The 27,500-nt window shown below is 46.7% G+C and overlaps 1 protein-coding gene across 1 annotated transcript in view; it reads right to left on the reverse strand.

Annotated features, from left to right (window-relative positions):
* Positions 1–1,320: 1,320 nt before the first annotated feature.
* Positions 1,321–27,500, reverse strand: part of LOC147024498 (3',5'-cyclic-AMP phosphodiesterase 4C-like) — a 209,782-nt gene continuing 183,602 nt past the window's right edge. The window contains exons 12-16 of the mRNA XM_085884489.1: positions 25,256–25,355; positions 25,000–25,154; positions 8,714–8,836; positions 8,042–8,224; positions 1,321–4,370 (exon numbers count right to left, since the gene is read on the reverse strand). Of these exons, the coding sequence (XP_085740615.1) occupies positions 3,936–4,370; positions 8,042–8,224; positions 8,714–8,836; positions 25,000–25,154; positions 25,256–25,355 (996 nt within the window). The 3' untranslated portion in view covers positions 1,321–3,935. The remainder of the gene's footprint in view (positions 4,371–8,041; positions 8,225–8,713; positions 8,837–24,999; positions 25,155–25,255; positions 25,356–27,500) is intronic.

Consider the following 27,500-nt stretch of genomic DNA (forward strand, 5'->3'; position numbering starts at 1 on the left):
TCGCTCTCTCGCTCACCCCCATCTCGCTCTCTCGCTCACCCCCTCTCGCTCTCTCGCTCACCCCCCTCTCGCTCTCTCGCTCACCCCCCTCTCGCTCTCTCGCTCACCCCCTCTCGCTCTCTCGCTCACCCCCCTCTCGCTCTCTCGCTCACCCCCCTCTCGCTCTCTCGCTCACCCTCCCTCTCGCTCTCTCGCTCACCCCCCCCCTCTCGCTCTCTCGCTCACCCCCTCTCGCTCTCTCGCTCACCCCCCCCCCTCTCGCTCGCTCTCTCGCTCACCCCCCTCTCGCTCTCTCGCTCACCCCCCTCTCGCTCTCTCGCTCACCTCTCGCTCTCTCGCTCACTCTCGCTCTCTCGCTCACCTCCCCTCTCGCTCACCCCCTCTCGCTCACTCACCCCCCCTCTCGCTCACCACCCCTCACCCCTCTCGCCTCTCTGCCACTCTCTCGCTCACCCTCTCGCTCACCCCTCTGCCACTCTCTCGCTCACCCTCTCGCTCACCCCTCTGCCACTCTCTCTCTCTCTCTCTCTCTCTCTCTCTCTCTCTCTCTCTCTCTCTCTCTCTCTCTCTCTCTCATCCCTCTCTCAGATTGAGAGAGGGGTGAGAGCAAGAGAGAGAGGTGAGAGAAAGAAGGGTGAGAGTGAGACACAGAGAGAGGGGGGTGAGAGGTGAGAGTGAGAGAGAGATGCATATTGATGTCTCGTCCTGCATGTGAAACACCAGGCTGACTGTCTTATTAGCTGGGTTCGGAGTGAAACCGTCCGAGGGGAATGTGCATACCTTAAAGAAACCCAACTCGCCCTGTTGGTTTTGAGGCAGATCCTGTTGTTGGGAATTTAAAGTAAATAAGATCCAAGTTATTGCCAAGCACATTTGGTTCAATGAAAAGCCCACATTATGATGAGGCATCACACAAAGACCAGGCTAATTTGGGTGAAATACATCTGTAGGTGATATTAATGGTTGGTTCTACTGGTGCAGATTGGTCAGAATCTTCAGCATGCCATTTGCAGAAATCTTCCTCTGCTTCAAATGCTGAGCTCTTTGATCACATACTCATCTTTTATTTTCTTTGGCAGCTTCAAAAGCAGGAGCGAGACGGGAAGGGGAAGCAGCACTCCCGGGCACTGCACAGCGCCGAGTCGAGACGCAAGGCATTGCCGCATATCAAACCTCCACTACTCAAATATCTTTCTCACCACCTTCGCCAGCTCCCTGGCCTGCGTTGAGGGCACCTTTGCACAAAAGCCAAAGTGATATCCTTGGAAATTTTGAGAGATCAAGAATAAGCTTCACAACCAAAGACAGATACAAAATCAATATGTTTTTGTGCATATTTTATTGCTTTATTTGTGGACATTCAAATTGTAGATGAGGTTACAATAAACAGAGCATGTTCCATATGCGTCAGCCCCCACAATGCATGTAAAAGATCCTCTGTCTATTCATCTATCTCTCATTGTATACAACACTTTCAGACAATAAATAGAAAACTGTAAACAGACATTTTGTGGACAAATATGAGGTCACAATATTAAATGGCACATTAAAGATGAACAAACACTATCTTTTTGTATCACTATTTGTGTGTTGTCCATGTATTCTCATTCTCACATGGGTGGGGTTGGGTGGGGGGTAATCTTCAATGTTTTTTGTGGCAATATAAGCAAGAGAGATGTGAACAATTAACAGAGACTGAAAAACCATCAGGACCACAATAATGACGTGAGATGATCGCTCCAAAGAAAAATAATAATAATTAAAAAAAAAACGTAAAAATATTTGGTTCTTGTTACACAAAAGTAATGTTAAAAAAGAAAAGTGGTGCATTTATATTTTATTTTAACGAATCACTAATAGTTTGGCTTATGTTAAACCTATCTATATAATTAGGTTCGACTGAATACAGAATAACACGCCATATGTACAAGCATCATTGCATGAGGATTATCCAAGTCAATGCTTTGAAACAAAACCATTTGAAAACATTCCATGAACTACAGTGTCCAATAAAGGAGAGAAGGGAATAGCTCGACGGACAGTCATGGTCTTGTCTTTGTAATACATTTTTAGCTAAGCCATGGCTGGCTGACAGCTGCGTGTGAAGTTTGCGTTTTCCAAAATTGCCTCGACCTCTGACTTGCGTCTACAATGCCCACAAAGTGCCGAGAAATCATTCCAACCGATTCATAATAATAATGTGAAACCCTAATAATCGTCACAAAATGCAGTCTGACTGAGAAAATAAAAAAAAACTTTTTGGAAAAAGCATAACATCATTTAAATTCTTGATATTTTACAGGGTTACAACATACCAAACGAGGCATTTTGTTTAAAGTTATCATATTTCAGTAGGTCAACATTTAAAATTTTCATGGGGGGGGGGGGGAAGAAGGGAGGGGAAGCAAAATGCTTCCGCCTTTCACAGACCCCCCAAGTTTGTTCCGAAAGACCACATTATGCTACAAGAGTCCCAGGCGCAATGGTCGTTTCTCCACTATATGTGTCGCTGACAGATGGAACCCCAGCGTCAATTCCTGCATTTACATCATTTCATCAAATTACCTTTAACTTCGTGGTGTGCAATACACGTCCAAGCTCCTTCACCCACCGGCGGTGGAGGAGGGGGTAGTTTGGGTTAATTTTTATTGCTTATTAAACGGTTCCACACAAAGTATCACCGATGTGTGAGATCATGTCAATTCCATCGCAGAATACAATGGTTAATGAAACCCTAACTTGACTTGTAACTGTATAACGATGGTGCACTTTCACATTTAAAGTTAACTGTTCAGTAAGTGTTAAATTGTTAGCAATGCGGTTGGGGGTGGTCGTGGCCATTTTGTGCCCGTCGACCAGCCATCCCTGATGGCCATGATGGCAACAGCAAAATTCGAGGTACTAGTGACGAGTTGAAGGAAAACGTTTTTAGTAAAACACTGTTTACATAAGTCGGTTACAAAAAACAGTGCAAGGTAAACAGGTATTTCTCTAAATCTGCTGCTCCTGTCACATTTATTCTTCATTTTCACACATTATTTTCAATATCAAGTGGCAGAATAACGATTGGTTCAGCTTGAGCTCCATGTTACCCTATTTAGACAATATACGCATAGGCACAATCGACACTGCGGTCTCCAAGGCCTTCAAGCCGAGCCTTCATGTTCATGGTCTATAAGCATGTAAACAACATGCAAGGCGACAGTTCTGAAAATCAGTTTACGTCAGCGCCGGCCTGTTTGAGGCAAAGTGGACGCTTCGAGACAAAGGCAGACGTAGAAAGCGAACAATATGCTTGGATTAAAAGCCATCACAGCGTGCAAAATCGTCCAAAAGCTGCAATGCGGAAATTACAAATTTACAAACGAGGTGAATGGTAATTACGTGGAAACAGCAACTTGATTGGTACTCCTCGTTACGAGGCTTGCGGAAGGCCCGAACCTCTCTGTACACAATTTACAAAAATTATAAAAAGCAAGTGCTCGCAGGATATACAAAAATAAAGGGGAGGAAGGAAAACCAAACAAAAATGGCTGCTGTGTGCAAGAAGCTTCTGCATGTGAGAGCGGATGTACAGGCTTTTGCTTTCAATCGGTTACAACAGTTCAACAAAATTATTGTAAAAAATATTAAAACTGTTGATATGAGGTGGGGGGGGGAGGGGGGGAACACACACAGCCTGGTGTTCCATTAAGTTTTCGCGATCTGCCTGCTTGAAGGAACAAAAGAAGGAGAGGGAAGGATGGTGGGTGGAGACCTACTCCATTGGCATTTCTTCACTCGAGTAACCCCAAGAATCCCAAATCCATCCGATAAAATATTTTCTCCAATTGTCATGCTCCCAGCAGGATCTCCCCGCGTTAAGATTGTGCCACACATTTTCAGTGAGACAGGAACGGGTTAGCAGTAACCGCAGACCTGAAGACTTTGATGCACTACGTTCCGGCCACTGCACTTCCGTCTTTTAAACCCTCATCCTCGGGTCTCACACCCTCATTCTGAGCCTCTGCCGGTTCATCCGTGTCACCGACACCTTCCCTTACTTCATCATCACCTTCTCCATCCTCTTCCTCAAGGGTTAGCTCAAACTGGAAGCGTTCACCGTTGGGTCCAAGGGGGGCATTTGGAGCAGACCATCCTGACAGATATCTTGTCAGGCAGGATGGGGTCAGAGTTTCAGCACAAGGCTGCTGGGAGTCAGCTCCACTGTCAGTCCAGCATTCGGTCAGTGAGGATGGACTCTCTGGGATCATGCTCTGGTACCAATCGCGGTTGTCCTCCAAAGTGTCAAGGATGTCCTGGGCATCTGGATGCACCAGGTCTGCCCATGTCTCCCACAGAGGATGCACAATGTAGTCAATGAAACCAACCTGTGGTGTTTGAATAGGCATCAACTCTTTACAACCAAAGTTTTGTCCAAATATGCATGTATACACGTACACGCCACAAACGTGCGTTTGGGGCAATCCACTTATTACATAAGTAAAATGGTCTTTTTTTTTTTACCTCCACAGATTCCTCCCATCGACATTTTCCTCATTCCTTTCTTCCACCTCCCTCCTTTCCCCAATCCAGTCACAATAAGCGTATTTGCAATTCACATTATGGTCTGTACATAACCAAATGCAGGCACAGTAGCATTTAATTTCGACTTCCATTCATACTGCTGGCAGATGCCACCGATAATGCTATTTGGGTCAAAAATGCAAAAGTACCAAATATATTTCGGATTTGGATGAAGCATTCACAGCTCTTGGATTGGTGCACGGTCTTGTGTGAAGCAATTGCGAATTTGAAACAAAACCTTGGTCAATGATAAAAACACAGCGTAGTTTGACATGAAGGAATATTTCCCTGGCAGCACCAGACTTCGAATGGCTGTGTATGATGTGCTTCGGGACAAAGAACTCTTCTCAAGCACCCCCGACCTACTCCCTCCCACACCAAGCACGACTGGAATAGAGCGGTGCTGAGGTGGAAATGCATAAAAAGTAAGAGGCTGGATGCTTCCTGCAACCCGTGTGTGCTGAGCACAATTTTTGGTCAATGGGTTGGTCAATCTGAGATTCCCATCTGAGAACATACGGTATCAGAAATAATTATGGAGAGAGAGAGAGAGAGAGAGAGAGAGAGGAAAACATGGATATATCATCGATCCATGAAGACCATACTCTGTGCAGAGCTTTGGTGCTGCCTAAGTAGTCTCCTTGACTATTGGACACAATCCTGGACAGGTCACCACTCCGACACAGTATACCAAGCAAGCTAGCCCTCATTTTGCCGACCTCAAAAGGATGACGGGCAGAGTCAACCCCCACCTGGTATTAATTCAACAGCGGAGGGGGATTTGAACTCAGGATCCTAGGATCCTAAGCCCACCACCCTTACCATTAAGACAACACCAAGCACATATGGGTATACAATGCAAGCAATATGTGATACAATCACATCTCGTTTGTCATGAATGCCTCAAATATCGACCTGAGGGTACAGTCATGTGTTGCTATCGCACACCGAGATTGGTCGTCATGTAAGCAATCAGGAATGGAGCTGCTCACACCACACTGAAGGTTTACGCAGACATATTTCTTTTTTCTTCTTTTTACGGGATTCCGTTCCATAGCAATACGATCAGGTCCAAATATTCTTCTTCAACTCGGCATCGTTCACCCACTTCTCGATTCCTCATTCATAACGAAGTCTTCCGCTGAACTTTACACCGTAAAGCCTTTAAAAGCAAACCGTGCAACCTTCCTTCATTCTTTGACTTCAGCTACTGCACGATTCGCAGACTGTACCGACACAACACAACTCCTGTTGCCGAATTGTGTGAGAGGATTTGCTGTATCCCACGTAGATTTGAGGATTAATCGGGGATAACGTTTTCTTCCATCCGAGTCTGCTTCCTGCTCTGCCGATTGGATAATTGAAGGTTTATTTTGTAATAACCACCATTGTGGAGTGAGTCTTGTATTCCAAGTCATAAAGTAATTCACCGTCTTGATCATGATCTCGGCCTCATCTGCGTGGCGCTTTCTTACTTCTGAACTCAAGCTCTACCCCTTCATCATATCTGTAAGGCATAAACCAACTCTGAATGACTTGGCAAGCTGAGTATAAATGTTTGCTTGGTTGAGTGACCGAATGGAAAGGTACCCAAATTGGATCAATTCCTTGAAGTTCAGTGATGAAGCACACTTCCATTTGAATGGGGTTAACAATCACAACAACATCTTCTGGGGGTGCTGAGCCTCCTGAGGAGGTGTCTGACATGTCTCTCATGAGCCCAAAATCCACTTGCACCTGTGCAATGAATGGCAGATGCGGTATGCTGGCTATGGAAGTCTGAATCCGTTAAAGAGTGTGTAATGACTCACCTGTCAAATCAACTGGCACTGAAAATAGATAGCGCGAGTGTCGGGCCGATACCCGGCTGTCGCAGGCGATGTACCGACCCTTCGCATGTCATGCATCGCCGTTGCGCATGGTCAATGCCCTGCGTGCTATGCCGCAAAAAGTATGAGGGCCACCGCGGTGGCACTGAAGCCTTGGGCACAGGCCCGGGTGGAGCCAACGCAGGTGCAGATCTTCGTGGTAGTCCCAAATATTCAAATAACATCTTTCCTAATCTTAATCACTCAGTAGTCTGGGGAAATAATGTCACTCGGGAATCCATTCATTGGGACCATACTCTGTGCAGAGCGTTGGTGCTGCCTAAGCAGTCTCCTGGGCTATTGGGCACAATCCTGGATGGGTCGCCACTCCGACACAGTATACCAGCAAGCTGGCACTCATTTTGCCGACCTCGGAAGGATGACAGGCTGAGTCAACCCCACCTGGTATTCATTCAATGGTAGGTGGAATTTGAACTCAGGACCCTCGGATCCCAAGTCCACCACCACAACCATGAAGCCAACACCCAGAATACTCGGTAATCTGGCAACTAGTAGCCCCCTTTCCCATCCCCAAATTGATAACTCATACTCCACAGTCTACCTGAAGGACACCAAGTTGACTTTAATATCCAAAGCACGAGTTTGTCAGTGCATATTCGGGTCGGTCGGCAGTGATACCCTCACCAGCTACCTGTCAACCATATTTTAGCGTACATTACACAGTTTACGAGGATTTTAAATCGGAGCCAAGAAATAATTCATTATTTAAAACGAAAAGGCAACTTCCACCAAAGTTGTAGTCTGTGAAAGAGACAGAACCACCAAAGGAAGTGTCCAGCTACCTCATTAATTGCTAACGACAGTATCAGTCAGCCACACAGGCTTGAGAAACCTTTTTTCAGCAATTCTAACAGAAGCACTTGGCGTGTTCCATTCACATCACAGATAGGTTGGTGGGCTCCCTGTTTTTGTTTTTTTTTGTTTTTAACGAGCTTTCATCTGGTCTTGCTCTGTTCTGCCAGTCCTTCAACTCTCCCCATAATCTCCAGAACACACACGTTCTTATGGTAACCCCTCCTGGTTAAACTCCCAAAATTCCAACTCTCTATCGAGTGGAGCCTGTGGCTGCTGGTTGCATCATTGGTTGGGACGCGGCTATGCCGCTGATGCAGTGTCCCCCTTACCAGTACACTGGTGCTCATTTTGCCAACCTCGGAAGGATGACAGGCTGAGTCAACCTCCTGGTGTGTTTTAATTTAGCAGCCAACAGGGCTTGAACTCAGGACCCGAGGATCCCAAGCCACCACCATAACCACTAAGCCAACACCAGGCTTAAAATTCCAACTAAACACTTACCACTGTTTTCTTCCATCTGTGGAATCACCTTCCTGAACCAACTCTTCCCTTTGGGGCTTTAAGTTGTGGGAGCAACACACCTCAATGTCATCTCCCACCCCGATCTGTCATTTTTTTCTACCCCATTTACCCTACTCCCTAACTTTCAGGTTTCCCTGACCTGCTGACTGCATATACTGCTCCACATTCCAGCTGTTAGTTTGTTGCATTGTTGCACCTTCACTCCACTTTCCATGAGCCCACATTTTGCATACAAATTATTAAAACATCCATTCGTTTCGGTTTTGTACCTGTGACTTCTCAACAGAGGCGCTGTGCCGATCGCACATGGCACTTATCTCCATGCCGCATTCACGCTCCCGATCCCCCTGTTGACAGAATTCTTCCATGATCCGCTTCGTCCACTCTCGATAGAGCTCCAGCGTTTTGGTCGGGTTACTCAGGTCTGCACAGTGGACCATGTTCTGCAGCACCTGTTGGTTGGGAGGGGGGGGGGTAGGGGTATTTTCTCATTGTCAGACCAGAATCTTACCCATAATGTTTTAATATAAAAACAAAAACAAAAAAAAGTCAACATTTTTCTTCAATAAAATCAGTCAAAGACTTGTCTTATTAAATTTTCACATTGGTTGCAACCTTGCTGAATCAACTTGTGCTTCACTGCCGTCTGTGTAGCTGATGGGCTACCCCCAAACATTTATGGACAAGCCAGATCCAAGGTCAATCGCAAAAAGGCTAGAATACGCATTTGCACAATGTAGATGTTTTCCACAAATATTCAAACAGTTACAGATTCCGAGCAGAAGCATCATTCATTGCAATGTCCAGGGCGGCCCCAATGTCTTGTCACCCCTTGTAAAAATGATGACATTGCCTCAAATTCAATAGATGACGAATCCGGGATTCACACGAAAAGCAAATGAAGAGGTGAGGCTTGCTGTAGCAATGCAACCATTTCTTGCCTGCATCCGGTCCGTGTAATTGTCAAGAAGCAGGACGCCAGAACTGGTCACCTTCTTTGTCTCCACCATTGTCTTCAGGTTGGCCAGGAGGCTCATGTGCTTTGACATGTCTGTGGCAAGGACCTGATGATGACAAATTAACTTGATGAAGCGTTTCAAGCATTTTGTTCTTGCGACATTTGCTTTCAATCCCCAAAATGTTCATGTCCTTTGTGTTTGGCTCACAGTTTGGAAAGGTGTAAACAACATGGTTGGGGCTCACCTGTCAGGCCCAAACCTATAATATTGGTAAAGACTCGATTTCACTCCAAAAACAACACAACTCCTGGAGTTACCGGAACTCATACTTGTACTTTCTGCAAACTGTCTAATTCTCTTTTGGACTGGTCAACTGTCCTTCCCTCTACCGCCCTTCACAACTAACTATTCCACAGAATAACTGCACTTTTTGTATACATAGTCCAAGCTCGCGGAAGAGCTTTTGAGTAGAAAAAAAAATTTTGAAAACCTTTTCACAAGGAATTACTTTCATATTTATGCAAATATTGTGGCTGACAAATATGGGATGTAATGACAAGAAGGACCATCTGTTTATTAGCTCCACCACCAAAGGTGGACGAAGGTTATGTATTCACCTCTCTCTGTCTGTCTATTTCTGTCTGTGAACAGGATGTCTTAAAAAGTTGTGGACAATTTGGATGCAACTTGGTGGACAGGTTAGGTGTGTGACAAGGACGATTTGATTAGATTTTAGTGAAGATCCAGATCCGGATACAGATAGGAGAATTATCTAATTTTAAAAGCGATTCTTCACCTGAGAGACAGGGCCAAAAACGACACAAAGGGGGGAGAGGAGAAGGAGATGGGGTGAGAGAGAAAGGGAGATGGGGTGAGAGAGAGGGAGATGGGGTGAGAGAGAGAGGGAGATGGGGTGAGAGAGAGAGGGAGATGGGGTGAGAGAGAGAGGGATATGGGGTGAGAGAGAAAGGGAGAGGGGGCGAGAGAAAGGGAGAGGAGGAGAGAGAAAGGGAGAGAGGGGGAGAGAGAAAGGGAGAGGGGGCGAGAGAGAGGGAGAGGGGGGCGAGAGAGAGAGGGAGAGGGGGGCGAGAGAGAGGGAGAGGGGGGTCGAGAGAGAAAAGGAGATGGGGGTGAGAGAGAAAGGGAGATGGGGTGAGAGAGAGGGAGATGGGGTGAGAGAAAGGGAGATGGGGTGAGAGAGAGAGCGAGATGGGGTGAGAGAGAAAGGGATATGGGGTGAGAGAGAAAGGGAGATGGGGTGAGAGAGAAAGGGAGATGGGGTGAGAGAGAAAGGGAGATGGGGTGAGAGAGAAAGGGAAAGGGGGCGAGAGAAAGGGAAAGGGGGCGAGAGAAAGGGAAAGGGGGCGAGAGAAAGGAGAGGTGGGCGAGAGAAAGGAGAGGTGGGCGAGAGAAAGGGAGAGGTGTGAGAGAGAAAGGGAGAGGTGTGAGAGAGAAAGGAGAGGGGGTGAGAGAAAGGAAAAGGGGGGCAAGAGAAAGGGAGAGGGGGCGAGAGAGAAAGGGGGATGGGGGTGAGAGAGAAAGGGAGATGCGGTGAGGGAGATGGGGGTGAGAGAGAGGGAGAAAGGGGGCACGAGAAAGGGAGAGGGGGTGAGAGAGAAAGGGGAGGGGCGAGAGAAAGGGAGAGGGGGAGAGAGAAAGGGAAAGGGGGCGAGAGAAAGGGAGAGGGGGGCGAGGGAGAAAGGGAAATGGGGGTGAGAGAGAAAGGGAGATGGGGTGAGGGAGATGGGGGTGAGAGAGGGAGAAAGGGGGCACGAGAAAGGGAGAGTGGGTGAGAGAAAGGGAGAGGGGGCGAGAGAAAGGGAGAGGGGGCGAGAGAAAGGGAGAGGGGGCGAGAGAAAGGGAGAGAGGGGGGCGAGAGAAAGGGAGAGGGGGGCGAGAGAAAGGGAGAGGGGTGAGAGAAAGGGAGAGGGGTGATAGAAAGGAGAGGGGGGCGATAGAAAGGGAGAGGGGGCGAGAGAAAGGGAGAGGGGGGCGAGAGAAAGGGAGAGGGGGGCGAGAGAAAGGAGAGGTGGGCGAGAGAAAGGAGAGGTGGGCGAGAGAAATGGAGAGGTGTGAGAGAGAAAGGGAGAGGTGTGAGAGAGAAAGGGAGAGGGGGTGAGAGAAAGGAAAAGGGGGCAAGAGAAAGGGAGAGGGGCCGAGAGAAAGGGAGAGGGGGAGAGAGAAAGGGAGAGGGGGCGAGAGAAAGGGAGAGGGGGCGAGAGAAAGGGAGAGGGGGCGAGAGAAAGGGAGAGGGGGCGAGAGAAAGGGAGAGGGGCGAGAGAAAGGGAGAGGGGCGAGAGAAAGGGAGAGGGGGCGAGAGAAAGGGAGAGGGGGCGATAGAAAGGGAGAAGGGGGCGAGAGAAAGGGAGAGAGGGGGGCGAGAGAAAGGGAGAGGGGCGAGAGAAAGGAGAGGTGGGCGAGAGAAAGGAGAGGTGGGCGAGAGAAAGGGAGAGGTGTGAGAGAGAAAGGGAGAGGTGTGAGAGAGAAAGGGAGAGGGGGTGAGAGAAAGGAAAGGGGGGCAAGAGAAAGGGAGAGGGGGCGAGAGAGAAAGGGGGATGGGGGTGAGAGAGAAAGGGAGATGCGGTGAGGGAGATGGGGGTGAGAGAGAGGGAGAAAGGGGGCACGAGAAAGGGAGAGGGGTGAGAGAGAAAGGGGGAGGGGGCGAGAGAAAGGGAGAGGGGGAGAGAGAAAGGGAAAGGGGGCGAGAGAAAGGGAGAGGGGGCGAGGGAGAAAGGGAAATGGGGGTGAGAGAGAAAGGGAGATGGGGTGAGGGAGATGGGGGGTGAGAGAGGGAGAAAGGGGGCACGAGAAAGGGAGAGGGGGTGAGAGAAAGGGAGAGGGGGCGAGAGAAAGGGAGAGGGGGGCGAGAGAAAGGGAGAGGGGGCGAGAGAAAGGGAGAGGGGGCGAGAGAAAGGGAGAGGGGGTGAGAGAAAGGGAGAGGGGGCGATAGAAAGGGAGAGGGGGCGAGAGAAAGGGAGAGGGGGCGAGAGAAAGGGAGAGGGGGGGCAGAGAAAGGAGAGGTGGGCGAGAGAAAGGAGAGGTGGGCGAGAGAAATGGAGAGGTGTGAGAGAGAAAGGGAGAGGTGTGAGAGAGAAAGGGAGAGGGGGTGAGAGAAAGGAAAAGGGGGGCAAGAGAAAGGGAGAGGGGCCGAGAGAAAGGGAGAGGGGGAGAGAGAAAGGGAGAGGGGGCGAGAGAAAGGGAGAGGGGGGCGAGAGAAAGGGAGAGGTGGGAGAGAGAAAGGGAGAGGGGGTGAGAGAAAGGAAAAGGAGGGCAAGAGAAAGGGAGAGGGGGCGAGAGAAAGGGAGAGGGGGGCAAGACAGAGATGGAGAGGGGGGCGAGACAGAGATGGAGAGGGGGCGAGACAGAGATGGAGAGGGGGCGAGACAGAGATGGAGAGGGGCGAGACAGAGATGGAGAGGGGGCGAGACAGAGATGGAGAGGGGCGAGACAGAGATGGAGATGGGCGAGACAGAGATGGAGATCGAGGCGAGACAGAGATGGAGAGGGAGGCGAGACAGAGATGGAGAGGGAGGCGAGACAGAGATGGAGAGGGAGGCGAGACAGAGATGGAGAGGGGGCGAGACAGAGATGGAGAGGGGGGCGAGACAGAGATGGAGAGGGGGCGAGACAGAGATGGAGAGGGAGCGAGACAGAGATGGAGAGGGGGCGAGACAGAGATGGAGAGGGGGGCGAGACAGAGATGGAGAGGGGGCGAGACAGAGATGGAGAGGGGGGCGAGACAGAGATGGAGAGGGAGCGAGACAGAGATGGAGAGGGGGCGAGACAGAGATGGAGAGAGGGGGCGAGACAGAGATGGAGAGAGGGCGAGACAGAGATGGAGAGAGGGGCGAGACAGAGATGGAGAGGGGCGAGACAGAGATGGAGAGGGGCGAGCCAGAGATGGAGAGGGGCGAGACAGAGATGGAGATGGGCGAGACAGAGTAGGAGAGGGGCGAGACAGAGATGGAGAGGGGCGAGACAGAGATGGAGAGGGGCGAGACAGAGATGGAGAGGGGCGAGACAGAGATGGAGAGGGGGGAGACAGAGATGGAGAAGGGGGAGACAGAGATGGAGAAGGGGGAGACAGAGATGGAGAAGGGGGAGACAGAGATGGAGAAGGGGGAGACAGAGATGGAGAAGGGGAGACAGAGATGGAGAGGGGGAGACAGAGATGGAGAGGGGGCAAGACAGAGATGGAGAGGGGGCAAGACAGAGATGGAGAGGGGCAAGACAGAGATGGAGAGGGGTGAGACAGAGATGGAGAGGGGTGAGACAGAGATGGAGAGGGGTGAGACAGAGATGGAGAGGGGTGAGACAGAGATGGAGAGGGGGAGACAGAGATGGAGAGGGGGAGACAGAGATGGAGAGGGGGAGACAGAAATGGAGAGGGGGTGAGACAGAGATGGAGTGGAGTGAGACAGAGATGGAGAGGGGTGAGACAGAGATGGAGAGGGGTGAGACAGAGATGGAGAGGGGTGAGACAGAGATGGAGAGGGGTGAGACAGAGATGGAGAGGGGTAGGACAGAGATGGAGAGAGGTAAGAGAGGTAGAGGGGTGAGAGAGGAAGGAAGAGTGAGGAGAGGGGAGAGGGGAGAGTGATGATTCAGTTAAGTGTGATGTCCAGTTCAACCTCCATCCTCGTGATGGCACACACATTGATGAATCACACTGCCTGTGAAACATCGTGATGACAGTTTGTAGCTGGGTCGGAATTTGAACCGATGCTCGACAGCTTAGGGCAAGCTTGCATACCTATTGGCTATCCTGCCATGATGTGGTGATTCATTTCTTTGTAAAAACTGAAAAAAAAATTTCTTATTGGAATCATCTAATTTATTTTGCCATCTTAAGGCCCAGTCACACCTTGACGTTTTAACCAGCAATGGCAACGTATCAAAATGTATGTAAAACGTTGGCGTACGCTGAAATTTTGATCTTTTTTAAGTTTTGCGCGTATTCATACGTGTTGGTCGTATGCATAACATATTAGTAACGGGCACAGAACGTTTCGTTGTGTTATTCATAACTTTTGCCAACGAATGCTTCGCCTGTTGTCGGCGTTCACTACCTATGCCCAACGATAGTTTAACTTTCGCATAACGCGCTGCACGTATCGCCGGCGAACTCGTGGAGTAGCCTGTTAAGAACCTGCCGGACGCCGATTTAAATCGTCACCACCTGAGAATTTGAAGTGTCAACATCGCAGTCACACCTTGACGATTTTGCCAGCGTATGCCGGCCTATGAAAAATGTGTCTAAAACGCTAGGCGCACGTCAAATACGGTATAGGTAAGTTGTGGAAACGTTAAGAGTAGGCTGGAAAATAAAGAAGTACGCTGGCATATTACGTGGTTCGTGTAATACGTCGTGAAATTTCAAGCATGCTGAAAATTTTATGATGTACTCGGTGTATGGCTAACACGTTCCGCATGCGTTGTCATATGTTCCTGGCACGCTCCGCGATCGTTTACACACGACGGAGACACGTTACTTGTAGGTTACTCATAAGTCGAAACACGTCAAGGTAATATTTAACATACCCGCAACCTAATTTTCAACCAATGGGTAACGTCCTTTTAACCTATGAGTAGCATGCTCTGAACCTATGTTTAACGTGCTTGAAACCTATGAGTAACGTGCATTGAACCTATTTGTAACTTGCCTTGAACCAATGACTAGCGTGCTATGAACCTATGAGTAACGTGCGTTTAACCTATGTGTAGCATGCTTTGAACCTAAGTATAACGTGCTTCTATCCTTTGAGCAACATGCTATGAACCTATTTGTAACGTATCTAAAACACACATTGTCATATGTAGACGAATTAGATTGACGTCTTCCGGACGACCACAGCACTTACTGAACGTGTTTCTCACTTACATCTACCGTGTAATGGCGATTTGGCAGCGTTTAGGGAAATTGGTATATACAAATGGGCTTCACAAGAGGAACCCGTCATTGTTCCAGACTCCATGTTGAGTTGATGTCAATGCCAGTAGTATCAGTAGTAGTCATACTATTAGTAGTTGTTGGTGTGCGTGACAGTAGTAATAGTAATAGTAGTTGTAGTAGTAGCATTGGTAGTAGTAGTATGTCTTTGTCAGTAGTAGTATGTGAGCGTGATGGGGAGGGTTGGGTGATGATGGATCCTCTTGTCGTCCACGAATAGGAGACTACTTTGCACCATTGTTCGATATTCTTTTCAGCTATTTTTTTTTCCTTATTCCCACGATGAAATATTTCTTTGTTTTACTTTTTAAAGTATTAAAAACGACTTTGACAAATGCATAACGTACTAGTAATGAACATAGAACGCTTCGATAACTTATAGATAAGTGAGACCAAAGATTGTTTATCGTGTTTTAGTCGTCCACAACCTATGCCCAACGATAGTCGAGCGTATGCAGAGCATAATAATTCCCAAGCACATTATTCATAGGTTATAAATAAGTAACGGGTACCCTAAACATTACTTTGATGTGTTTCGACGTATGAGGAACTTTCAAGTAGCGTGTTGCGAAGTGTGAACAACGTTCGTGTAGCGTGCTTACAAAACGTTACTCATAGGTTAGAAATAAGTTTCGGGGACGCGAATGTTACCTCTACGTGTTTCGACTTATGAGTAACATACAATTAACGTGTGTCAACGATCGCATAACGTGCCTACAACTTATGGCCAGCATAGCGGAGCGTGAGCCAAACGCCGAGTACATCGTAAAATTTCAAGCATGCAAAATTTTTTGGACAACCAAAAGTACAACGTTTTAAACCAGCGTAATACGACCTATGGTAGTGTTTTTCAGCGTGCACCTAACGTACACATAACGTACCCATAACGTATTCGACGTGTGCCAGCATTTTAGACAAATTTTTCATAAATCGGCATACGCTGGCTAAATCGTCAAGGTGTGACAGCCCCTTTAGTAATGGACACATAATAACGTTTCGTTGTCTTATAGATAACTTATACCAACGAATGCTTAGCCTGTTATCGGCGTTCACAACCTATGCCCAACGATAGTCTAACATGCATAGCGCGCTGCACGTATCACTGACGATCACGTGGCGTAGCCTATTAAAAGGCTGCCGCACAATGATTCAAATCATAACCGCCGGAGAAATGGAAGTGTCAACATCGCAGTCACACCTTGGTGATCTTGCCAGCGTATGCCGAACTCTGAAAAATGCGTCTAAAACGCTGGCGCACGTCGAATACGGTATGGGTAAGTTTGGTATACGTGAATGGAACGTTAAAGTACGCTATCATACGTCGTATTAAGTGGAGTACGTCTTGAAATTTTAAACGTGTAAAACATTTTACGACGTACTTGCCGTATGCCTCACACGTTCCGCATGCGATGGAAATAAGTTGTATGCACGATATGCGATCGTTGGCACACGTCGACACACGTTACTTGTAAGTTACTCATAAGTCGAAACAAGTCGAGGTAATGTTTAGCGGCAGTGTTCCAGACTCCCTGCTTTTTTTTTTATTTTTTTTCTTCGGTATGACGGTGATTGTTGACACTTCAATTTCTAGTGTGGTTATAAGATAATATTATTAATAGGCTGCCGCTCAATGATTTAAATCATAACCACACTAGAAATCGAAGTGTCAACATCACCGTCATACTAAAGAAAAAAAAACCAGGGAGTCTGGAACACTGACGCTAACCATTACCTTGACGTGTTTCAACTTATGAGTAACTCATAAGTAACGTGCGTCGACGTGTGTCAACGATCGCGTAATGTGCCTCCAACACGTTACTCATAGGTTAGAAATAAGTTTCGGGTACGCTAAACATTACCTCAATGTGTTTCGACTTATGATTAACTTACAAGTAATAACTTACAAGTTTCGACTTATGATTAACTTACAACTTACAAGTGTGTCGACGTGTGTCAATGATCGCATATCATGCCTACAACTTATGGCCAGCGTAGCAGAACTTGTGAGTCATACGCCGGCATAAGTCATAAAATTTCAAGCATGTTAAAATTTGAGGACAACCGCAAAGTACAACGATGAAAGCCAGCGTACTACAATGTATGGCAGTGTTTTTCAGCGTGCTCTTAACGTACACATAACGTACCCATAACGTATTCGACGTGTGCCAGCGTTTTAGACAAATTTTTCATAAATCGGCATACGCTGGCTAAATCGTCAAGGTGTGACAGCCCCTTTAGTAACGGACACATAATAACGTTTCGTTGTCTTATAGATAACTTATACCAACGAATGCTTAGCCTGTTATCGGCGTTCACAACCTATGCCCAACGATAGTCTAACTTAGGCATAGCTCGTTGCACGCATCGCCGACGATGCTGGCTAAAACGTCAAGGTGTGACTGGGCCTTAACTCCGGAGACCACGCTGTGGAACTCTTGGAGAGTCCAAAGTTTGAATCGCACTCTAAGAAGGCACTCCAATTAAATGGTTGAAGAAACTTAAAAAAACGAAATGTTTAATTTTTATGTATGCATTTATGTCGAAGTGACACGTCATATAATGAAAGAAGATCATACAAAAAGGGGAAGTGTCAAAATAAAATTGCACATTTTCAGCGAGCAAGCCACTGTCCGAGAGACTACACGATAATGTGAGGCCAAACGCAAGTGAGTAGAGTCTGAACTTTGTTCACGTCGAGTGATATATTCAGTGATAGTGCGAGTACTTTTGCTGTGTGAGGCCATGGTTCAGAAACAAAAAACCAAGCAGCTTGTATAGTGCTCACCAAGTGGCTTAAGCACTCAAGCAAGCACTCCGATGAAATGGTTGATAAGGAACTGGTTGGCAAATGATTAGCAATCGCTGATCAGTCATATAAACACCATGCACCTGGAGATGCCTGAATTGGACAAATAAACACTTTTTTTGGAGCCGTCAGAACTACTGCTGAAGTGAAGTAAGAAGTTTACATTTTGAAGTTCGTCTGAGATTAAGGGGATTATCGAGGTTATGGCATGTGCAGAAATAAAATAAAGGCATAAACTCTGGCATCTCCGGGCATTTATAAGCATTGCAATGTATCCGGCGATTTGTATCTATGGTGAACAGGCATTCGATAATATGAGTGAGGAAAGTAATAAAATAAATAAAATAATTAATTGATGAACTTCATCGAAAAGAAACCGTTGCGGCCTGTTCCAAGTCAAGGCACTGTTGACTCGGCCAAAAACAATGGCAAATTAAGGCCTCAGTGAGGGACAGCGAGGTGACCAAGGATGAGCTTTGATTCAGGATATAAGTAAATAACGCCATTAATTATCATCAAAAGGGGTGTTATAATCAACACAAACATCTAATTTTCGCTCTTGCACTTCCTTGGAGTTCCCTTAGTATGCATGCAAAGTTTGGGGTTGCTGGGGTTCATGGTTTTGAGTTGTGGAAGAGACAGATGGACAGACAGACAGACAGACATACATACATTGATATTGTTACGGATTCGCGCCCGCCGGCGTGCTGACGGCCACGTAACTCGAATCGCGGCACGTCACCCACCGGACGGACAATCCAGTCGTGACCCTCTCGGACTAACGCCGGGAACCAGTCACGGGTGGACCTTTCGGTCTCACCGCGATCGAGCCAATCGGCCCCCGCGTGGGATAGGGTTGCTCGCCAAATTCGACCTACCTAAGTACCCACACGGAGGGTAGACCGGGCGATCGCACCTCGCCGCAGGTCGACTTCGGACACGGGCCACTTAAGCGACCCGTTCCGTACTATCGGGATAACCGAGCGGTGTTATCGTCGGCCTCGACGGTTCGATTAATTATCGGGCGTCTTAGCCCACGACCAACCCTTTACGTGAAGCAAGATGGGGATTCAATGAAAGAAATGACGAAGCGAAGCGGGAAAACAGTTCAATAATAAGCACATTTATTCGCGATGAACGGAAAGCACATATACAATTCCACCAAAAGCACATAGAAAAGAAGAAGACAAACAGCAAATGCGACAATGCAGATCTAATACCGACTACGCGAGCACACGGCAACACTTATACAATTTTACTTCACAGACGGCGCCGACAACACATATTCCCAAAGCAAAAGAAAAGAGAACCACCCTCCAGGATGAGGGGGTAGGCGGGCCTGGGGCCGAGACCGTGTCGGGCCTACCCGTCTGGTGATGAGACGCGGAGCGGCGGTGGTGCCTCAACTCCGCGGGCCTCGCGGACAGTGTCGGGTAGGGGGTGGGAAGGGGGCCCCCTTTTGTCGCACTATCTCAGCGCGGGGGGGAAACAGGAGGGGGGTTGCTGATGCTCGGGGAAAGGAGGATATAACCCTGTCTCGGGTCCCGCGGCGAGCGTCTCCACCTTGACCAGGTCGCGCCGTCGGCCTCTCTGGTGTGCAGCTCCCGGCACTGACGCGAGCACCCCCTCGTCTGCCTTCGCCGCTGCCGCCTCTCCACAGCTCCGTCCTCTTCACTCCGACTCCGCGAACTCCCAACTGCACTCCTTCCAACGCACACCACCTGCTTCTTCTTCCCAACTCCACCGGCTGCGAAGTCTTAACTGACTTGACTGACGAACGCGGTCGCTTATATAAGGCCCGTGGCTTCGCCTTTGACCCCCTGCCTTCGACCTTTCACCTCGCTCCCCATTGGCCCGAGAAAAAGTGGGCGTGAATGCTTTTTGATCCATGAATTTGCATATAGCGACCGCCCTCCAACGCCCTGGAGGCGGGGCCAAATCGCCCCTCGCTCACCGATTGGACGGAACAAAAGTGGGCGTGAGTCGTTTTTGATCCGTTTTTCTGCGGAAAGTCCGTGGTTTTGTACACGCTGTTCGGCGCGCGCCCTGCACGAGTCCAATACCGGTACCCACAAGCGGCGCAAGAACGGTGGCGATGCGACGGTTGCGAGGTGTGACGGTAAAGGTCGTGGCTGTTGTGGTGAAGCGGCGTTGTGGTGGGTGGTTGATGTTGTGATGACTGTTGAGACGTGGTTGGTGGTGGTAATAATGGCGGTTGGTCCAAAATAAAGATAGTAAAAGAAAAACGGCTATCCTGAAGAGTCGCAGCACGCATAAATGACATTTATTCCCTCTAGACCACGGGTTTGGGCCTAACTACACATATACTTACCGAGATATCTCACCTAAGGGACCTGAATGGTGGTTTGCGAATTTGGTCAACCACAACAATATTTATGTGTGGAAGATATGATTTGCTCCACACTGGATGTCTCATACAGGTTGGTTTGGGGGTTGGGGTGTCATCAATTTGCACACTGGATGCCTCATACAAGCCTCTTCCCTTACTCATATGTCCTTCAAACACCTTTCTCCCAACATTCAAACACTCATTTACCCCCCTTTATTTATCTTCCTTCCTTCAATTCCTCAATCCCTCTCAAACTAACCTCTCTTTCCACCCAATACATAAACAAATGGATGCAATTTTTTTTTGGGTGAAAACAACTGAGGTTATACACAGGAAGAGGCCATTTGGTCCATCTTGACAACTTTACCTTATCCACATGCCATTATCTTTGTACTCATTGCATCTGAACTACTTAGCCACATTCTTATCATGAGATTAAACCAACATGATATACAAATTCCGATGTAATTAAACTACATCACCCATTTCATGTGTAAGAATGGAATTTATCCAGGGTACCACACCACAAGATCCTTAACATCCCAAAACTATATACAGACACCACCAGATTTAGGGGTGGCCAGGTGGGGCCATGACCCTGGGGCCCCCCACATTTAGAGCCCCCCCCCCACAATTTCAATGACATTTTGAAAATCCCTTGAAAACGTGCTTCTAAAGTTTTTTTGTCGGTAAATGAAGATTGTAAACTCTTTGTAAGGATATCTTTTCAAAATTGTCCAGCATTGTGAGGGTCCTTTTCAAGCCGTTTCTTCCACGGTCCACAGAACGGATCCAACGTGGTCAAAAATTCCCGGGGCAAGCCTTGGGCATTGGGGGCCCGCATTCGGATCTTTTTTTGGATCGATCATCGATGCTTCAGATAGTTGAGCGTGACCAACAAACTACGACACTGCCCGCCAGAGCTCAGCAAGCACAGACGGAACACAGAGGTCCAGCCGGAGGAGAGGTGAAAAGGTGAAAGTCGATGTGGTAAAACTAGGCCAGGCCAGCACAGCACACGGCCGGCAGGGGTAGTATTGTACACACTGAAACTGCGGCTGGAAGGGAATGCTGTCATTACCCTGCTTACTGATGCGCACAGCACAGTAACACGGTGTGGCCTTCTATGTTCCAGGTGTGTGAAACATACTTGTTGTTCGTGATTGTGGTACGTCCCACGTGCACTTTGACAATATCTCGGTTACTCGGTACCTCCCAGCTGCAGAAACCACAATGAGCGGCTTCGGTGACGACAGGCACAAATCCAGGGCTCCACGGACATATGACTGTGGTGCTCAAAAGCGGAAACGTTCCAAGGAAAAAGATGAAAGACACAAGGCCGTCGTCGACAAGACCCAGAAAATCTCAGTTTTTCACTCCTGCACAAACAGGCGATTCATCCATGACAGAGGCTGGAACACCAACAGAGATGGAACAAGCGGATTTGGCAACGCAACCCCCACGTCAAGATTCGCCCAAACATCTCGGAAGGTTCCACTGATGAAGAACATGCATCAGATGAAGAAGTGCGAGATATACTGACTGATCATGGACCTGGCTTTGCCAATGACATTGGATGTTGGCCTCCTGAGCGACCGTCGTCAGAGATGATCGACTACTGGGCATCACGAGATTTGGAACCCCTGCATAATTCGACTGGTCCCTTTGATTCATCCATACAGTTCATTGAAGGTGGGAAACGCTGCTGCTCCAAGAATCTTTTTTTTACCGTAGACGACAAAACGGAGAGTCCGTGAAAAGGTCCTGGATTTGCTTCTCCACATCAACCGGCAAACTGTACTGCATCGCTTGCAAGCTCTTTGGAGGCGCGACTGCCCTGGGCAGAGAAGGATTCAATTATTGGAAGCATGCCAGTCGTTCTATCGAGGTGCACGAGCGTTCGCATGTACATTGTGCGAATATCATCTGCTTGTCAGACAGAGCAACATCCTCAGGTCGTGTGGACACTGAACTCATCAACAGGCGAGTGACATTGCGTCCTGTTGGAGGGAGGTGCTGAAACGAAGTGTGAGCGCGATATCGTTTCTCGCTGAGCGTGGTCTAGCATTCTGTGTATCAGATGAAATTGTTGGGTCACGGACGAATGGTAACTACCTTGGTTTAATGGAATTACTTGCGGAATACGACCTACTGGGCTGGTGTATACCCTGGTTAAAATAGGTGTACCATATCCCTGTGTCGTAAGAGGCAACCAGGGTTGCGTCAGGAAGGGCATCCGGCGTAAAACATATGCCAAATCACTATACGGATCATACGGATGATCCGCTGTGGCGACCCCTAAAGGGAGCAGCCGAAAGAAGAAGAAGAAGAAGACTTGCGGAATACGACCCATTTTTGGCGCAGCACATTCAGAAATATGCCAACCAACGTAGTGGCCACACCAACTACTTATCATCTACGACATGTGAAGAGTTAGTCTCAGTCATCAGAAAATCTGTTCTGGATAACATCGTCGCTCATGTGAAAGAGGCAAAATACTTCTCTGTGTCAGTCGATTCTACTCCTGACATAAGCCACATCGACCAGCTCACAGTTATTCTACGATACATGACATCGAGAACGAGGCTCCAGTGGAGCGTTTCATGACCTTTCTGAGCAACACAGGACAAACTGGACTCCAGCAAGCGACGGCATCACTGGATTTTTTGAAAGCCACTGGATTGGACATCCATAACTGCCGAGGACAATCTTACGATAACGCATCCAATATGAGTGGCCGATACAATGGGATGCAGGGAATGATCAAACAGGAGAACCCTCTCGTAATATTCGTGGCCATGCGTGACGCACTCACTGAACTAAGTCGGTCAGTCGGCAGTGGGATGCTGTAGACCTGCAGCAGCATTCTTTGAATTCGTGGAACAAGTGTATGTCTTTTTTACAGCTTCCACGTTGCGCTACGCCAGATTATTTGATGCCCTGAAAGCCAAAGGTCTGCAAGTACCAAAGCGCCTCAGCGACACTCGCTGGTCGGCTCATTCTGATGCATTCTGATGGTTACAGCGAAATCATGGATGTCCTTGATGAAATCGCAAACGATGAACAACTGAATAGTAAAACTAGAAACACCGCCGAGATACTTCACCAAACGATGTGCACGCTCGAGATAGGGTTCTATGCTGGTTTCTGGTCTACTGTCCTTGGTAGATTTGATCATAGGAGTAAAATCCTTCAGTCGCAAGCTAACGATCTCAACACAGCTGTGCAGCTCCTCAAGTCACTGGCGAGCTTCGTGCAGTCATTACGCGATCAGTTTGATACTTTCGTTGTTGACGGAGTGGAGCGCTCAGGTACGGAGGAATTCGCTCGCGGATCGCGTAGATTAAAGCGTAATGTCTGCCTCGCTCCCTCGGACTATGGACACACTCCAGAAGTAGAACTAGATAGCAAGGAGTCCTTTCGCATCAGTGGATACGTTGCAGTGATCGACGTACTGCTGTCGCAGTTGGAAAATTGTACAAACGCTGACAGCGAGATGAGCGACAAATTTGGATTCCTGCGTGCTCTTGTTCAACTCGAAGTGGAGCAGATTCGAGAGTCATGCTCGAAGCTCGTCGAGCTGTATCGGGAAGATCTATCACCCGACCTCACAGAAGAAATGATTCAGTTCCAAGCCATGATGAAGGAGTTAGAGCCAGACTCGGGTCGTACTGAACTCGAGATGTACAGTTTTCTCATCGAGCGAAAACTCACCGGTACTTTCTCAAACGTGGAAGTGCTGCTTCGGATTTACCTCTCACTGATGGTGTCGAACTGCTCTGGGGAGAGCTCATTTTCGAAACTCAAGCTTATCAAGAACCATCTTCGCTCCACGATGGGGCAGCAGAGACTGGTCAATCTGACCATCATATCAACCGAATCCGATATACTCAATTCCATGCAGGTTGACAGTATCATATCCGAGTTCGCTGCCGCGAAGTCGCGCAGGAAGCTTGTCCATTGATTAAGGCACCGTGTGTATGTTCATTGATGTGGATGACACTGCCCTATATTTGCGGTTGCTGGAAGTCAGCTATTAATCACCATTTCGGATTTCTCTTGCCCAGAGGGTTTTTTAGAAGTTAGAAGATTTTTAGTCGAAGTTCGCAGTATGATTACTGACAGCGCGTCATTTGTTATTTTCTTATATTAGTCCATCTCTATCTCTTACTCTTTAAGCAACAGCATTTTTGTGATTTGATTTTAGAATGAGCTCAGAGATAAGTCATCAGCTCATAGATAAGTCACCAGCCATATCAATAACAATCCGTCCATCTTGTCATATTGTCAGATTTAATTGTAATTTGTGAACACTTATGCCAAATCATTCCTGATCAGGATCTGCCAAATCTATAGATATAAGTTCAGTTGTTGATGAAAAAGCAGTTATAATTTAAGTTGTTGATTAATCTCCAAATTTGGGGGCCCCCTAAAATCATTGTGCCCACAGCCCCCCACATGGTAAATCCGGCCCTGGACAGACAGCACAACTGGTTTAAACTTCCACATCAAGTATATTCCCAAAGCTTTAGTCAAGAACATGTAACATGACACAATGTATTTATTTTTACATGTTCTTTAACTTAATCCCCAAACCTAGTTCGGATCTTTTTTTTTCCATATGCAATGCAATAAAAGGATCAAAATTGCCGATTCAAATGAAACCTCAAAAGGCCCAGCTGACAATCATGGAATCATGAAGATTAGGAAACCAATTTAGAGGCAAAAACAAGAGAAATCAAATGATTAGCAAAATTGTCACGTCATAACATTTGTAAAAAAAATAAAAAATTGGCCTTTGTCGGAAATATCAAAATACCCACATTGAGTTTATGTATCGTTCGTTACAATGCAAGTGGGACTGTGGGAGGATGCAAAGTGCAGCTCTTCCATATTCTAGTTTGCTATAACAATTCCTATATCATACGTCAATCTCTCGGCAAGAGAGGAACCTCCGTGCTTTGGGAGTCCAAACCTTACAAACCAAACTGACAATATTTTCATCCCTGCACACACCAGGAAATTTGTGGTGCAATACCAATTAGTTTCTGTAAAAGGCTGTACTTTGCGCTCAAAGAGCACGTTGAGCATAAAGTTGAAGCAAACACTGTTGCGTCATCTTTGCCTTGATCGTTGTGGTGTATCATGTGCATACCACTCACCATTTCGATGACCATCTTGCGGAGAGAGAGCCACTGCTTCCGCGACATGTTCCGGAATATATCACAGTTCTTCTCTTGTAGGAGTTTGAAGCCGACAGCCAGGTGATGGTTCTCCAGCACAGACTCGTCATTGTACATGAGTGCCAGTTCTGAATCTTATGGGCACACAGATAGGCATGGTTTCATGGTGCAACAACACAACAACATAGATACACCATAAAAGGGAAAGCAAGAAGGAAGCAGATAAGCAACTCACTCGTATTGATGAGGAATTGATTGGATACGCCCGGGTGGTCAACATCATGGATCGCAGAGGCAAATATGGCGGCAAGAATCTCCAGGTCTGTAAAAACGGCCTGAAAACAAACATTCGAGGTTATCGAAGAATTACAATTAGAGGAAATGAATTGCTTACTCAAAAATGGCATCTTTTGTCATTTTTAAGCATACCATTATTGATGGAGGTGAAAAGCACTGGAAGATTTCAACTCTACAATCCAAATTAGAAAAGGAAGAGGACATTTGTCCCACAACACCTCATACATGATTTTTCTTGTGCGACTTTTTTTGCACATTTTTCCACAAACTAACAAACAAACAAACAAACGAAAAATCACTCATAGAGTGACAACTTGGCAAAACAGTACAAAGTACAATGGCACTCAGTAGAGTGCACACCTCTGCCAGGTGGAACAGTTCACGTTTTGTGTCCCACTGTCGGACTGGATCCAAACCAAAATCCAATCCGCTTGTTCTTGTCACTTATTCAACTCATCCACCTTGTTTTGTCACAACTCGTCCACAACTTTTTGAGATATAGTGATATATTTAGTCGTTGGCCCTTTCTATCAATTTTAGAAATCAGGCCTGTGTCAACCTTCTGACCTTCAAATTAATTGTTTGTTGAATTAAACGACCTGACATGAAAATGCTCTTCAAATTTCAAGTGAATCAGATGAAAATTGAGGATTTTAGAAAGTTTGGCCCAAATTGGCCTTTTGGACTATTTTGACCTTGAGACCGATGATTACCTTAAAATGAATAGGTGGTTGAATTTGGTGAACTGATGTGCAAATGGTCTTCAAATTTCAAGTCCATCTGATGAAAATTGACAATTTTAGAAACAATTTAAAAATTTGGCCAATTTTGGGTTAACCTTATGGCCTATGTTGACTTTTGACCTAAGGTAACCTCAAAAGTAATAGGTGGTTAAATTAATTGACATGATATGCCAATTCTGTTCAAATTTCAAGTGAATCGGATGAAATTTGATGATTTTAGAAAATTTGACTCAAATTGACCTATTGGCCTATGTAGACCTTTTTGGTCAACCAAATTTTACAAAATATCAATGCGGGAGCCGTCGCAGGGTCGGTGACATTAATCTCTGAAAATTTCAGAACGATCGGTTTGGGCTGGAAGCGAGCTGGGGGGGGTGAGGGAGAGGTGGTGGATTTTCATCTGATTCTCCACAAATAGATATCATGACCCCAATGGAGTTCGCATAAATTGGAGGAAATAAGTTTGTTTGTTTGTTTTTTCAAAGTATATTGCCACAATAAAGGGAGGTAGAGAAGCTCTGTTTCTGAAAAACAGAAACATGGATGTTGAAAAGCAAACGGATTCATAAATAATCAGATGGAATATGCAAACACGACCACCACCTCCCTCCCCCACATTCCAACCCCTCCTTCGCTCCAAACAAGCTGCAGTGCATTTGTGAATGCAACAATGTATTTTCTTGTTTTGTCAATGCCAAGCCATGACAGAACAACAATTACGCAGCATCGCCAATGTGTAATAACAAAAGTGCCTTCCAAACAGGTTCGCATGCATTCAAAACCTTTGCCTGCATTTCCGATCTTACACATGAAGAAGCTGCCTCAAATCGCACAAACTCTGTGGAAATAAATTGTACCCAAAGGTATAATGTAACAATTTTATAATTCATTGTAATTTAAAAAATATATATATATATATATATATATATATATATATTTTAAATTTAACTCCACAAGAGTGGCAGCACATCTGGGAATAGTAACAACACCAGCGTAATTCACACTGCCGTGACACATTGGACAATCAACTACAACACAATGATGATTGTCAAAACAACCAACCAAATGGAAAACACTGAATAACTTTAACAACAAAATGCACTGGCCTCTTTAGAATGACCATTTGAACATAGTTCATGATGTTGGGGGAACTCAAGTTCAAATCTCATACACTGTTGTCATTTGTTTATTAATGGACTTGTAATATATATATATATATATATATATGTATATATATATATATATATATATATATATATATGTATATATACATATATATATATATACATATATACATATATATATATATATATATATATATATATATATATACATACATATACATATATATTGTTACGGTGCCGGTGGTCGGCCGCGAACCGACCGCTCTGACGGAGCCGCAAGTCGAGTCAGCCCGACCGATCGCCGGGAATATAAATC

The sequence above is a fragment of the Eptatretus burgeri genome, chromosome 6 (assembly GCF_056783735.1).
Source record: "Eptatretus burgeri isolate ZD-2024b chromosome 6, Ebu_testis_v1, whole genome shotgun sequence".
Taxonomy (NCBI): Eukaryota; Metazoa; Chordata; class Myxini; order Myxiniformes; family Myxinidae; genus Eptatretus; species Eptatretus burgeri.